Genomic DNA, 14545 nt, shown 5'->3' with positions numbered 1-14545 from the left:
AACGGGAAGATAGTTTGTCATGATGTCTTTGTCTCCGCCTATGGCTCTCACGACGATCTCGTATAGAGTTAGCCACTGAGTAGGGTTGGCCTTTCCGTCATAGGTGTTAACACCAAGAACCTTGAAATCCACAGGCCACTAGACGGCTTGGAGCCTTTCTGTGAAGGGGCGAAGTCCTGATTCATTGGCAGGAAGTGGCGCTTGACGGGCAGCAAATCCCTCGTGTTCGGCGTTGAATTACCGGCGACGCTCCATCTCTGCTTCATAGCGTGCGGACCTGCTGTTTTTGATGTGGCCGTGGATGCACCAGCGTTGATTTGGTCATGAAGGTCGCGACGGAGGGGTTGATGGACCTCCTGGTTGCGGTTGTCGCCCCAACCTCCCTAGGGGCACGGAGGGAAGCCGTCATGGCATGAATGAGCTTCATAGTGGCCTCTAGATCCTCTATAGAGGTAGGACCTCTAGCTTGAGGTCGGGGGCCCTCGTTGCCGTGATGCTGGCCTCCTCCGTCGTGGCATGAGCGGTGGCTATGAGCTAACGTGGTGGAATAAGATGGGCGTCATTTCAAAATTCATTGACTTGGACTTGCGCGGCTATGATATGTGCTCGGACCTTCTCATCCTCTGGAATGAGGGAGAGTTTGTCAAGCTCGTGAAAGCGACGACTAGATTGGCGCTTAGAGTCTGGTAGACTAGCTGGTCGCCCACTATGTCAAATGCCTCCTCTAGATTACATTGATGGCAGGGCGGGCCACGACCATCCTCGTCGGCTGGTTGGACTGCTTCTGCATCTCGGTGACGTTGGCGATCGGCGTTCTTCGCTAGACAAGCTTATTGCTCTTCAGCGGTTTCTCTGTCCTTGGTGGCGTTGTCGTGGCTAACGTGGAAAATCATGCCCCCAAACCCCAGAGGGAAAGTAGGGCAGCTTGATACGGCCTTGGTTGAGCCATTGGAATAATCGTCGGGGCTCTCGTTCAGAATGTTGTGGAGAGATTCGGTCGGAAGAGAGGGATCATCCGAGAGCTGGCGAATAGCCACCATGTTGACCACGGGCGTGGGCTGACCGGAGTCAGTCGGGTCGTTCATGTAGAGTTCGGTGATGTGGTCACGCTCGACGTGGTCGACAAAGAGGTTGTGGACGGTGTTCTGGTACGCAGATCCTGCACCCTCCAGCACTAAGGGATAGGGCTTCGATGGGTCCTCCGTTGGGGCCTCGTAGTCGGCCAAATGTAGGCTGGTAGCGGGAAGTGGTCGGCGCCACGCCGTGCGCCACTCTAAAGCGGTCGTCATCACCAGATCGGAATACGGCCGCCTTGAACGATGTGGCCGAGCAGGTCGCTCAGTTGCAGCGGCTTGGTGATCTTAGAGTACGGGAAATTCGTCGCCACTGTTCGCCTAAACGGCTGTTTAGCCCGTTTAAACACCGTGTAAACGCTACATGGTGGTGCGCCGTTTCCGTTTAATCACTCGTTTACCCCCGTTTAATTGGTCATTTAGCCCGTTTAATGGGACGTTTTGCCCGAATAATGGCTAAACGGTAGGTGACCGACTGTTTACCGTTTAGCGTTTAGGAAAACACTGTTCGTTGCTCGCTCTAGATTGATCTAAGACCGAATCCACGAGGAGCTGACATTCCGCTAAGCGGTCTATGACCCGATCGATGGATGCGATCAGATCATCATTGCTGATAGATCTCCTAACCCAGCGGCGGGGCGCCGGGATCGGAGATGTCGTTGCAAGTATTAGCGCAATCGGTGCAGGGTGATCCTGCACCGCCTCCACGATCTCCCCGTCGCCGTCGGGGCCGATGACCCAGGTCATGGATGCGACCGTAAAGATCTGGCCCGGCTCGGGAAGGGCCATGGAGCTCGGGAAGGTGACCATCTGCTTCGCCATTAATTCAGCACGCACACCCCCTACCTGGCGTGCCACTGTCAACGATATCTGGTCGGTAGTCTATCGAGGGTTATGCCCACTGTAGTAGATGAATCGGTGGAAGTGTGCGTGAAGGAACCGGACGGTGACACAGAACGCAAGAGACAACGACTAGGCAGGTTCAGGCCGTCGACTTGGCATAATACCCTACGTCATGTGTCTTTTGGTTGGTTGTATTGCATATGATCAGATAAAAACGAGGGGGGTCCCTACCCGCCTTATATAGCCCTGGGGTAGGATTACAGGTCGGTTGTTTCTATCCTGATCGGTTTACAAGATAGAAAGTTACACATATTACGGGATCTAGCATATCCGAGCAGGTTTCCTAGATCACCGAGGATCTTCACGCAGTCTTGCGAGGCACGCCGACCTGCGTCGCGCTTCGCACGGCGTCGTCTTGTAAGCTGGGCCTCCAGCAGTGGCGCGGCCCATGCGCGGTCTTGTGGGTTGGGCCTCCCCTAGCAGCTCGGCCCATGTACAGCCCTGTGGGTATCAGGGTCATACCCCCACAGTCTCTCATTCGATATACTACTGCACTAGTTTATGTCCTGTTTGGATCCCTCCAGTTTTTTTCAGTTTTTAAGAATCTGACTTTTGAAAATTTGGTGGGATCCAAACAGGCTAGTTTTTGCTGTTAGTTTTTGCCATATTTCTAAAAATAGGAAGCTGCTGTTGCCTAACTTTTATCAGTTTCTTGTGACACATAGAGCAATAAATGAAGTTAAATTCTTAAAAATTAGGGGATCCAAACACCTCACCAGTTTTTGCTCAACTAGAGATAAAAATTGGTTTTTAAAAATTGGAAACTGATCAAACAGGGCCTCAGCCATTCACCTTCAAAGAGCTCTGAAACTGTAATAATGCCATCCTTGTTCCGGTCGAAAAATTCAACGTGCTTTTGAAGAGCAGTCAAGTTGCCAAAATCAATGCTTGCCTCCACATGCCCAACTTACATAACAGAATATGATAACAGTACGTGAGAAAAAAAAATTGAGCAGCAATTGTCTTGCTAGCTGCATGCATGGGAACAGTTATGCCAAGACGTTGATGAGCATGCATGATTCTTGTCCCGTAACTAAATCCATAATTCTTCTGGAACAAATGAGATAAGAAGGTTAAAGAAATAGACTACTCCGCGTTTACTAAGAACTTACAGCTAAAGACCCATAGAAACAGAACCGCTGTCATATCACTGGTGGCAAATATGAAGAAGCTGCTGCCGGTGCACGCTGCTGACCCGCCATTGCCACCGGCTTCGTGTTGAGTTGGGATCCAAATTCAGTTATTATAAGATAAAGGCTAATTTTTGCCGGAGCGAAGCAAGGCTCGTCGCCGGGAGGCTTGGGCCAAAGCGAACTAGTGCAAATGAATTGTTACTTTTGTGATCTGTTATTTGTCTTTGTATCATAACATATCAATTTTATATTGTCTTTGTCTAACTATATAATTAATTATTAGTTGTCTTTGTGCCAGTACAAATCAGATTTTGTCAGGTTTAGAGTTTTGTCTAACGAGTTTTTCATTCTCAAAACAAAAAATTACAGATTATGCCTACATAAATTTCACTAACTAAAGCTACAATTTTAATATAAAAAATATACAATAACCGTCGCCGGAAAGGAAGCTAAAATTCAGGCACTTGAATTTTAGCAAGTCCTATAATTTATATATATTTGGTCAAACATTGAAAGGTTTAAGTCCTCAGGAATTAAGCTTGCTACCTATATCGATGTTTGTGTTTTGTTGTCGAAAACTCCTGACCACGTAAGTGACCACTTCGTCACGCTTTCTGGCTGTCCTTTTGAGGTGTTTAATCCAATTGTTCCATACCACCAAAGCTTGATCTTTGTGCTCGATGTGGTTTGATTGATCAGTAAAAGCGGCTGATGCTGATACTGATGCTGATTTATTATGAGAGAAAAACACTGTTATTTCGCTGAATAAGTTCAAGCGAACAGGGCCTTGGCTAGTAATGACCAGACCATACGTGAAAAAGGAAAAGTCGGCGACTAGGTGCTTTGGCGATCCAATTTCTGCTTTGCATAGTTGGCGGATAGGAATTGCTTGGCCACCTCGCCGGATGATTGTGTCTGAAGTCAAAATCTTTCATTGGAGCAACAACCAGCACAAGAATCTGCACTTTGGTTCTACCTTTGCCTTCCATAATTTCTCCCAAGGCCTATAACACAATAATCACAACAAATACTGTACAATATAACATTTGATTCAAATAGCAATCTCTTAATTGCCTAATACACTTTTGCACATGTTTATTATTACGTTCATTGCATCTGACTGAATGCTTAACTCCATCACATATCGCTTCTTGCAGACGACGTCCTCTGTTCCTCCAACTTGTAAAACACACTGCCATCATATATGCCTCTTGCAGAGTCCTTGTGAAGAAATCCTTGCTTATCACTTGCAAGCTTGTATATTAGTCCCCATTCTCCTTCAGGTGCAGACCTATATAGAAAATGATGTATTTAACTTTTTGTGTAGTGTCTTATTTAGAGGGAACGCATTGCAACTCATTAGTAACAATAAATCAATGCATATTACAAAAATTACCATGATTGGGGGTCTAATGGATCTCGATTTGCTAGAATCATCTCCTCAATCTCCTCGGACGTTAACGCATCTGGCCTGACCTTTGCATGTTTTGTGAATATTTCTTCAAACTTTGGAGGAACAAACCTACAGTAATAGCATGGCATGTTTAGTACGCAGGTAAATTTGAGAAAATTTTAACAAAACATAAAATGGTGTTATTTGTAGTCATGTGACATGTTTATACAACATATATAATAATGTAAATGTTATTTGCAGGGGCGGATCTAGCGGTGGGGCCTCAAGCCCCTCCTACCATCTCCATGATAATAAAGCCCCTTCTAAGTTTTTAAGACATGAAAGAGATATGAGAAGCTTTAGAGGTTGAAGATGACTTTAGTCTCCTCTTCCATTAAATCCTAGATCCGCCACCGGTCATTGGTACATATAATCTTAATCCAAAGTAATGATGCACTCTGTCATTTGTATATATAATGTTGATCTGACGTAATAATGCATTCTGTCACTTGTACACAGTTACCTTCCTTCAGCGTCGTATGCACCTGTATCACTTCCATGCATTGCTTTATGGATATACTCTACGTATATCGATAAATGAGGCAGTGGTGCATCATCCTGCATTGATTTTTTTTAAGAAAAGGCAGGCAGAATTAAGTTTCTTACTATTACGTGCGAATCAACAAATCAAACTCATTTGTGTACGTATATGGGGTGTGTGTGCACTCATCGTGTATGGATTTGTTTTTCTGGATAATAGTATTTTAATGGACAGCTACAGAAATCATATGAATACAAGCAAAATTGTTTTAAACGCATATAGGCATACAAAATGGCGACAGAGAGGGCTTATCCACATTCAAAATATGAAAATGTTGCCCCGACTCGGCCATCCGTCGCCGGCTCGAATGGAGGAGATGGGTTAATAAGAGGACAATTTGAAAATTTGTGGAAAAAAACTAAAAGTTTTGGTTAGATAATGGCAAGAATTTGATAGAAGCGGCATGAAAGGGATATAGATTGAAATCAGTTGCACTAGGAGGAGGTAAACTTTTTCTCAACCACATAAGAAGATTTATAACTTTATTACAGGCATATAAAAGGAATTGACTCATCAGCCATAGTCCTACGTTTGCTCAAAATTCTCATTTTATATGTTTTTTTAAAAAAAAGAATTTAGGTCATAAGTTGAGCTCTTATTACTACGATGGCATGAACGGTTAGTTGAGCAAGGATGGAGTTCCATTGTTCCATAGAGTTATGCTGACCCAATAACTTTTGTTATTTCCACTACAATCTTCTCCATAAAAATTCTAGACCTCTCTTCTAATAGACAAAATAGCATTGCGACTTAAAGAGTGACCCAAGTGAATCCGGTGATATAAATTCTAAAGAGTGACCCAAGTGAACCCGGTGATTAAATTCTAGCAAGAGGACATGTTGGGTACTCCACACTCTAGGATTTTACTATTATTAGTTGTAGTATCCACATCCACGTTAAGTCTCCGGACACATGTAAGGAAAGAAAAATCATTCTTAAATTCTAACAAAAATAGAAAACATCTGGTGATTTCATCATTGATAATAATAACCATTTGATCTAATCTGTTTCAAAAAAAAATTACCCACTGCTTCTGCCATTGTGAACACAGTCAATAGTGATTGCAAAATCTTCATCTAAATAATCAACCGTTGTCATTATGGAAAAATAACATAGACAAATCCTCTAAATAAAAACCACCTACACGTAACATGATAGAAAAAAATATGCATAAACTCTTAGTACTTATTAATCAAATCCATTTGATGAAGCCTATTTGTCTGCCACAAGCATATGCTTTCGCACTTCTCCACAAATGGATATTATTTTGGCTATTATTATGCGTTAGAGTAGTATTCCTCTGTTCGAATTGTAAGTCGTTTGCATTTTTCTACATACATAATTTTTACTATGTATCTATGTACCTGGATATAATGTTTATTTAGATGCGCTGCAAAAACAGCTTAACTACAAAAGTGAAAATAACTTATAATTTGAAAGGAAGCATTTATTAAATAAAAAAAATATGTGTACGTGAGAGTGTGTGTGTGTGTGTGTGTGAGAGAGAGAGAGAGAGAGGGAGGGAAGGAGAAAGAGCAGTGCTGTACAGGGCTTGTTTTTGGACCAACACCAGCACTGACGGATGCGGCTTGTTTTCTGGCAAATACGGCATCACATCCAATTGCAACATATCCTACAACACCAAGTATGAGCTCAAAGTATGATAGAAAATTTTAGGCGGTCGTTAAACTGCTAAAATGTACATATGAAATTATGAATGAATTTTATTATTTTGTGTTATTAAACTCGCTGGTAGAAAATTATCCATGACTAGGACCTGAGACGTGGTCACGTGGATAAACAGAATTAATTTATTCCGTCCATTTTAAAATATAGTTTATAACATATTTGTAGCTAACACAACGTAAATAAATATCAAAAAGTTCAAATGAGTGACTTGTGCCAGAACGAGACACATGTTTAAAATTCTCATGATAGAAACTGTAGAGGGTAACATAGACGTTTAGGAATATGTGAAAAAAGATCAGGGGAGAATAACGGGAGCGAACTATTTTTTCGGGAACGTGCATTTGTGCGTATTTTAAGAAGACGGAAACGAACTATATATAAGTTAGATATGATATGCCGATCGGCCAAGTGAGAAGTACGATTCTTTTGTCCCTTTTTAATTATATGACAGGAAAGATCCGACAGAGAAAGCAACTCATCATATATAACACAAAAGCTATAGCCTACATATATAGGTCTCTGATTCGATATACTGCACTAGTAACTAGTTTAGCCATTATTCACCTTCAAAGAGCTCTGAAGTTGTAATAATGCCATCCTTATTCCGGTCGAAAAAATCAACATGCTTTTGAAGAGCAGTCACGTTGGCAAAATCAAAGCTTGCCTCCACATGCCCACCTTACATATAACAGAACAAGATAACAGTATGTGAGAAAAAAAATTTGAGCAGCAATTGTCTTGCTAGCTGCATGGGTACAGTTATGCCAAGACGTGATGAGCATAATTCTTGTCCCGTAAATCCATAATTCTTCGGGAACAAACGAAATAAGAAGATTAAAGAAATAGGACTCCGCGTTTACTTACAGCTAAAGACCCACAGAAACAGAACCGCTGTCATCACTGGCGGCAAATATGAAGAAGCTGCAGCCGGTGCGCGTTGCCGACCCGCCATTGCCACCGGCTATTCCTTCTGCAGACTGCAGTGGTGTGTGATTTTGAGAGTGCACGTCACAGCAGGTAGCGTCCCATGGCTCGGCTTAATAAGTAGCTCTCGGAAGAACTAGCAATGAAGCAGAGGTCATCCTGCATCCTGGTAGTAGGTACTAGTCCTTTGGCTCATTTATGATTGATGTTGATCTTCCCGACCACGAATTGTTCTGAAAAGAGGAGCATGTAAGCAAGGAACAAATTGAGGCCGGATGTGAGCCGGTGGGATATGTGGTGTTCCTGGTGGGTGATTGGCGGCAACCACAACCATACAGTGAGAATCTTCTCCTTTCCCACATAGGCTACTCTCTCGGTCTCAAACTAAACCCACAGTAAAACATTCTTAAATTTAACTAAGTATATACTCCCTCTATTCTAAATTATAAGTCATTGCAACTTTCTTGTAGAGTCAAAGTGTTGACGTTGAAGAAGACCTCAAGCCAACACACTAGCGAGGGTCCTGGACATCCAAAGATGTTGCAAACAACCTGCAACGCAGCAAGAACGCAGCGTAATCAACTAAACTGATCTAGAAACCGATAAGGCCGATGTAGAGTCCATTCTTGGCTGAAAACGCTCCCGAACTACTCCTAGGAAGACCCGTCGGGGAGAAGCACATGGAGGATCTCCTAGGACCAGCAAGGCTGCCGACGAATCTCGTCGGGAGACATGCTAAACAACAGGAGGGGTTGAGAGAGGGGAATTAGGGCAAATGGAGTTGATATGTTGTGTTTTTGACGATTGGATAGATGGAAACTCAATCGATCGTGATTCTCTCATATATATAGAGGGGGATGGTCTTATCCTAGTAGGAAACATCTCCAAGATGCGTTCTCCAAGTTTCCCACATCAAAAATATACCAAAAACAAGCTGACTTTTGCAGGCTCGGGCAGGTGCCTGGCTGGCCGGTGAAGGTGAGTTGGTTTAGCCGACTCTGGCAGTCGGCTAAGCCTACTAGGGGGTGACAGGGTCGGCTAAGCCGACTCACCGTGGCTCGCTGTCTTCTCCGCGCGTTTCGTTCGTTATTTTGTCACGCCACTTGACCTAAAACTTGTCCATGGTGCCCAAAACCACCTTGGGACATTTTTGAGTGTCAACATATGCCCCTTGTTTTCAGATGAATGATGCATGAACCTCAAAAAACTTAATCAAACAAAATAAAACCGAACAGCGATGATACCCATCTCATCGGCTTCCCAGCGACTAAGGGCGGTGTATACATCGGCCATTTTTTGTTCTAAGGGCGATACATGTATCGGCCGTTGCTTGGAGAGCACTTAGGCTTCTTGCCAAACACTTGGAAAATACTTTTTCAAGTACCTCCAGTTGAATGCTCTTGTGAGACGTTCACCTTGCCATGTTTCTAGCAAATAAGAATTACCGAATATGACTTTGATCACTCTGTAAGGACCATCCCAATTTGGTGACCACTTGCGAAACTGATTGCTTTTCGATCCAATTGATAGTATGGTTTTCCACACTAATTCTCCCACTTAGAAGGATTTGCTCTTGACTTTCTTGTTGTATGCTTTGGCAACTCAAGCTTTATCTTTCTCTATTTCCTTGAGAGCTTTTAATCTTACATCAGTCATCTCATCGATGTTATCCATCATCCAATCATGATACACAACAGCTGATAGATCATTTTGATTAGCAATCCTGTATACATCCAAATTCACCTCAACGGGCAACACGACCTCTTGATCATATACTAACTCAAAAGGAGTAACCTTTGCAGCACCATGCCTTGAAATGCGATGTGCCTATAGAGCTTCAGACAAAACTTCATGCCTCTCCTTGGATTCTCCTCAATCTTCTTTTTATAAGCTTGATCAAAGTCTTTTTACTAGACTCAGCTTGGCTATTAGCTTGAGCATAGTATGAAGATGAATTGAGCAACTTGATCTTATATAATTCAGCAAATTCCCTCACCTCATTTGACACAAATGATGTCTCTTGGTCTGTAGTTAATGTTTGAGAGATGCCGAATCTATGGATAATATGCTCAGTAGTGAACTCAATGACCTCCTTGTGTGTTATATTCTTCAAAGGTGAAAGCATCTAGGCCCCCAGTTGGGTTTTAGTGATTAATGATGACACGAGATTACTATGACTAACGTGTGTTTTACAGAGGCAATTTGAGTTATATCATGGTAATGGAAATTAATTGGGCAATCATGGTTGTCAAGCCCCTGTCGATGGAAATCATTTCGGTTTTCAAAGGATGGACGACAAGGTTAAGGATGGACTAGTTCTAAGTGTTGTTTGGTGTTTGAGAGACACTTAGAGTAGTTTAGGACTTTGTTTTTCCTTTGGCCATACTATTAAGGGGGGTATGGACTAGTAGCTTAACCTAGGTGAGTCTAATGGATTAGGTGTGGTGCTCACTTATCAAACTTAGCACTAGGTAGCTTAGGAATAGCCCAAAGATCAATAGAAGTCAACTTCATTCACAAAGAATTTTGAATTGAAAGTAAATGGAGAGTCAAATGTCTGACCAGATGCTGGTTTGGTTGTGACCGGACGTAGCTTGGAGAGTCTGGTCAGTTCATTTGATCGGCAGCAGCAGTCAGAGTGCGACTAGACGCTGGACACCAGTGCTCACCGGATGCGACGCTAGCCGTGTCTGTAGCAGCGTGGATAGGCTATTGACCACGGACCAGATGCTGAACAGAGAAATGACCGGACTCTGGGTGCCAGCGTCCAGTCAACAACAGTAAGGTTCCAGAGAGGGTTTTTGATGACCGGACGCATCCGGTGGGTGCTGACCAGACATAGGCCAGTGTCCGGTCAGAGCAAACGGCTCTTTCTAACACACTGACGTATTACACTGACCGGTGCATCCGGTCACCTTGACCGGAGCATCCGATCATCTTGATACTTGTTGAGTTGGACCTCAACCATTATGTTTTGAATGGGGGAGTATAAATACATATCCCACTCGTCCATTTGAGGTCTCTTGCCCATTTGTTCAGCTAAGAAACAACTTTGAAGTGCAAGGGAGAGCAAGAGCCTAGTGGGGTGATTGAGATTTGATAATCCAAGATTAAGGACCACATTAGTGCATAGGGAGTAGCAAGTGTGCATCCACCTTTCTCATTAGGCTTGTCTTGGTCAAGTCAGAGTTTGTGCTTGTTACTCTTGGTGATCGCCATCACCTAGATGGGTTGGTAGTTGGGAGCTTGGTGATCATCCCATGGAGCTTGTGGATGACCCAAGTCATGCTGTGAGCGGTTGTGGGCGATTCACCATGACGGAGTGTCAAAGAATCAGCCCGTAGAGAGCACTTGATCTTTGTGTGGATCAAGGGGGAGCTACACCCTTGCGCGGGTGCTCCAACGAGGACTAGTGGGGAGTGGCAACTCTCCGATACCTTGGGAAAACATCGCGGTGTTTCTTTTCCTCTCTTTATTTTGATCATTTACATTTGAGCAACTCATTTTATGTCTTTACATTCCTAGAATTGCCATGCTAGAGTAGGATTAGAACCTAGGGTGCAAAACTTTTGTATGGGAGAACAATAGAAATGCTTTCTAGACACAAGGGGTGAAATGGGCTAAGTGTAGGGCTTAATTATTGCAAAAAATTAAAGAGTTAGCCTAATTCCCCCCCTCTTGGGCATCTTGATCCTTTCAATTGGTATCGGAGCCTCGTGCTCCCTAAATTAGGCTTAACCGCCTAGAGCAAGATGTTCCACGGGGATGGACCCCCTCCTATCTTTGAGGGAGATGATTTTCCTTATTGGAAAATTCGCATGGAGGCATACCTAGAGGCTTTAGATGTTGGAGTTCTTAGAGCCGCCTCGCAAGGCTTCCCAAAACCTAAAGATCTTGCCAACCTTCAAGGCGATGAGGTTAACTACGAGAAGTGGAATGCAAAGGCTAGAAATACCCTCTTTAGAGGCCTTTGCAAGGATGTCTTTAACCGTTGGCGGAACCACAAAGACGCCCATGCACTATGGTCAGACATTTGTGCACTTCATGAGGGAACCAAGAGTGAGCGTGAGGAACACTATCACCTTGTGATGAAAAAGCTTAATTCATTTGAGATGCTTCCTAGAGAAAGTGCCAATGAGATGTATTCACGCTTGAATGTTCTTGTAGAGGAAGTCAATGGGCTTGGACTCACACAAATGCAACCATCCGATGCTGTGAGAAAGATCTTGAGTATCCTCCCCATTGACAAGTATGGGCATATTGTGACAGTGCTTCATCAAGGTGATCTTTCCACCATCACACCAACTCAAATATTAGGGAAGATCAATGCACATGAGATGTACATGCATATCACTCCACAAGATGGTTCTTCTTCCACCAACAAGAAAGATTTGGCATTCAAGGCTAGCCAAGAGAAGAGGGGCAAAGCAAGAGTTGATCATGATAGCTCAAGTGATGATGAGATTGATGATGCAAGTCTTGCTCTCATGGTGAGAAGAACCGCTAAGATGCTCAAGAAGGTAAACAAGAATGGTGTCAAGTTTGATGGCAAGAAGAAGAAATTCTTCACTAGTAGTAGAAGGAAGCCCATCTCCAAAATGGATTGCTATAATTGTGGAGAACTTGGTCATCTAGCTCATCAATACCCCAAACCCAAGAAAGACAAGTACAAGAAGAAGTACAAGGGCAAGAAAGATGACTCAAATGATGAAAATGATAATGAGAAGAAGAACAAGCCATACAAGAAGAAGGATGGCAAGAAGAAGGAATTTCACAAGAAGAAGAAGAATGCCAAGGCATACATTGTTGGTGATTAGCTCACGGACATTGAATCGTCAAGTGGCTCATCTGATGATGAAAGTGAGAATGAGAAGGAGAAGGTGGCCGCTCTTGTGATTGATTCTTCACTATCTTCACTGACACTGCCGCCGTCATCCTCTACACACCTATGCCTTATGGCCAAGGGTGTCCGAAAGGTACATAATGTTGATGATAGTAGTGGTGATGATAATGCTAGCAATGATGAAAGTGGTAGTGATAGTGATGAAGAATTTGAATCACCTTCTTATGATGATCTTGTCAGGTTGCTAAACCAATACACTAAAATCATTAGAAAGACAAGAACTAAAAATGAAAAGCTTGAACTTGAGAAGGACTCACTCTTAGCAAAATATGACATAGCCGAAAAAGCTAGTGGTGAGCTTAGAGAAGAAAATAAAATTATGTCATCCAAACTCAAGGAGCTCAAAACCTCTAAAAAGGAGCTTAGAGAAAAACATGATAAACTTGAGGGATACATAATGAGCTAACCACTACTTACAATTTGCTAAAAGAAGAGTACACCAATCTCAAAATTAATCATGACAATCTTGTTCTTTCTCATGAGTTATTATCCAATGAGCCACATGATGCTACTAACAATGTTGTTAAGATTGGTATAGCTACATCATGTGATGACTTGATTGTTGAGAGCATTGAGCAAGGTTCTAGTAGCAAAGGCAAGAAAGTGGTTGAGTCCAACAACTATGATGATTATGTCAAGCTCAACAATGAGAATGAAAAGCTCAAGAAAGATCTTGAAAAGCTATCAACCACCAACACAATTGTGATAGAGAATCTTGACAAAGATTATGATATGGCTCTTGAGAATGAGATGCTTAAAGAAGAGAACAAGAGACTCAAGATGGAGAAAAATCATGATGAACTTAGAGAAGAAAACAAGAAGCTCAAGTTGGAGAAAGAGCATCTTAAGACCAGTTTGAACAAGTTCACAAGAGGCCAATATCTCCAAAGTGAGTTACTCATGAACACCATGATGAAGATGGATAGAAGTGGTATCGAGTACTTGGCAAATCAAGAGAAGAAAGCTGAAGCTCAACATCAACAACAATACAAGTCAAAGCCTAAACCAAAGAGATGCTTTGAGTGTGGACAAGAAGGTCACTTTGCTCATGAGTGTCAAACTCCACCACCACAACCATTGCCCAAGCATGCTAGACCCTTTGCCTTCAATGCTCACTATATGCTTAGAAAGGATTCTAGTGGAAAGATGAAAGTCATGTTCTTAGGTCCACCCAACAAGAATAGGACTAAGCAAATTTACATTGCAAAGTCACTAGTTGAGAAAGTCAAGGGCTCCCATCAAGTTTGGGCCCCTAAACAACAAGCTTGATCTCTTATGTGTAGGTGAACTATAAGACCGGTGAAAGTCATTGGGTAATTGATAGTGGTTGCACTCAACATATGACCGGTGATCCTCATATGTTCACCTCACAAGATGAAGAAGTAGATGGTCAAGAAAGGATTACGTTTGGTGATAATTCAATGGGCAAAGTTCAAGGATTGGGCAAAGTTGCAATATCAAATGATCATTCAATATCAAATGTGCTATATGTTGCTTCATTGAGTTTTAACTTGCTATCCGTTGGTCAATTGTGTGATCTTGGCTTTCAATGTTTGTTTACCGAGAAGGAAGTGGTTGTGCCAAAGAAAGATAATGATCAAGTTATATTCAAGGGTTTTAGATACAACAACCTATATCTAGTGGATTTCACCTCCGAAGATGCAAACTTGAAGACATGCTTATTCACCAAAACATCACTTGGGTGGCTATGGCATAGAACACTTGCACATGTTGGGATGAGCTCACTTAAGAAGCTAATGAAGAATGAATTGGTGAGAGGTTTGAAGGATGTGAAATTTGAGAAAGACAAGCTTTGTAGTGCATGTCAAGCTGGCAAGCAAGTTGCAAACACTCATCCAACAAAAGCTTACATGTCAACAACAAGAATGCTAGAGCTTCTTCACATGGATCTATTTGGACCAACAG

At 42.7% G+C, this 14545-nt stretch overlaps 1 protein-coding gene and 1 long non-coding RNA gene across 2 annotated transcripts; both read right to left on the bottom strand.

Moving 5' to 3' along the window:
- Positions 1 to 2847: 2847 nt before the first annotated feature.
- LOC136521407 (uncharacterized) lies at positions 2848 to 3189 on the bottom strand. Its single transcript, XR_010775545.1, has 2 exons — positions 3089 to 3189; positions 2848 to 2882 (listed from the first exon to the last, which is right to left on the bottom strand). It is a non-coding gene; the product is annotated as an uncharacterized lncRNA (long non-coding RNA).
- An 885-nt stretch (positions 3190 to 4074) lies between these two features.
- On the bottom strand, positions 4075 to 7899 carry LOC136522119 (probable peroxygenase 4). The gene is made up of 6 exons (XM_066515908.1): positions 7657 to 7899; positions 7357 to 7470; positions 6651 to 6736; positions 5026 to 5120; positions 4506 to 4631; positions 4075 to 4400 (listed from the first exon to the last, which is right to left on the bottom strand). The coding sequence occupies exons 1-6, from the start codon at positions 7742 to 7744 to the stop codon at positions 4247 to 4249; spliced, it is 663 nt and encodes a 220-aa protein (XP_066372005.1). The 5' UTR covers positions 7745 to 7899; the 3' UTR covers positions 4075 to 4246.
- Positions 7900 to 14545: the final 6646 nt, after the last annotated feature.

Source organism: Miscanthus floridulus, chromosome 18 (assembly GCF_019320115.1).
Source record: "Miscanthus floridulus cultivar M001 chromosome 18, ASM1932011v1, whole genome shotgun sequence".
Taxonomy (NCBI): domain Eukaryota; kingdom Viridiplantae; phylum Streptophyta; class Magnoliopsida; order Poales; family Poaceae; genus Miscanthus; species Miscanthus floridulus.
The sequence above is the reverse complement of the archived record's forward strand: the minus strand, read 5'-3'. Positions and strand labels throughout refer to the sequence as shown.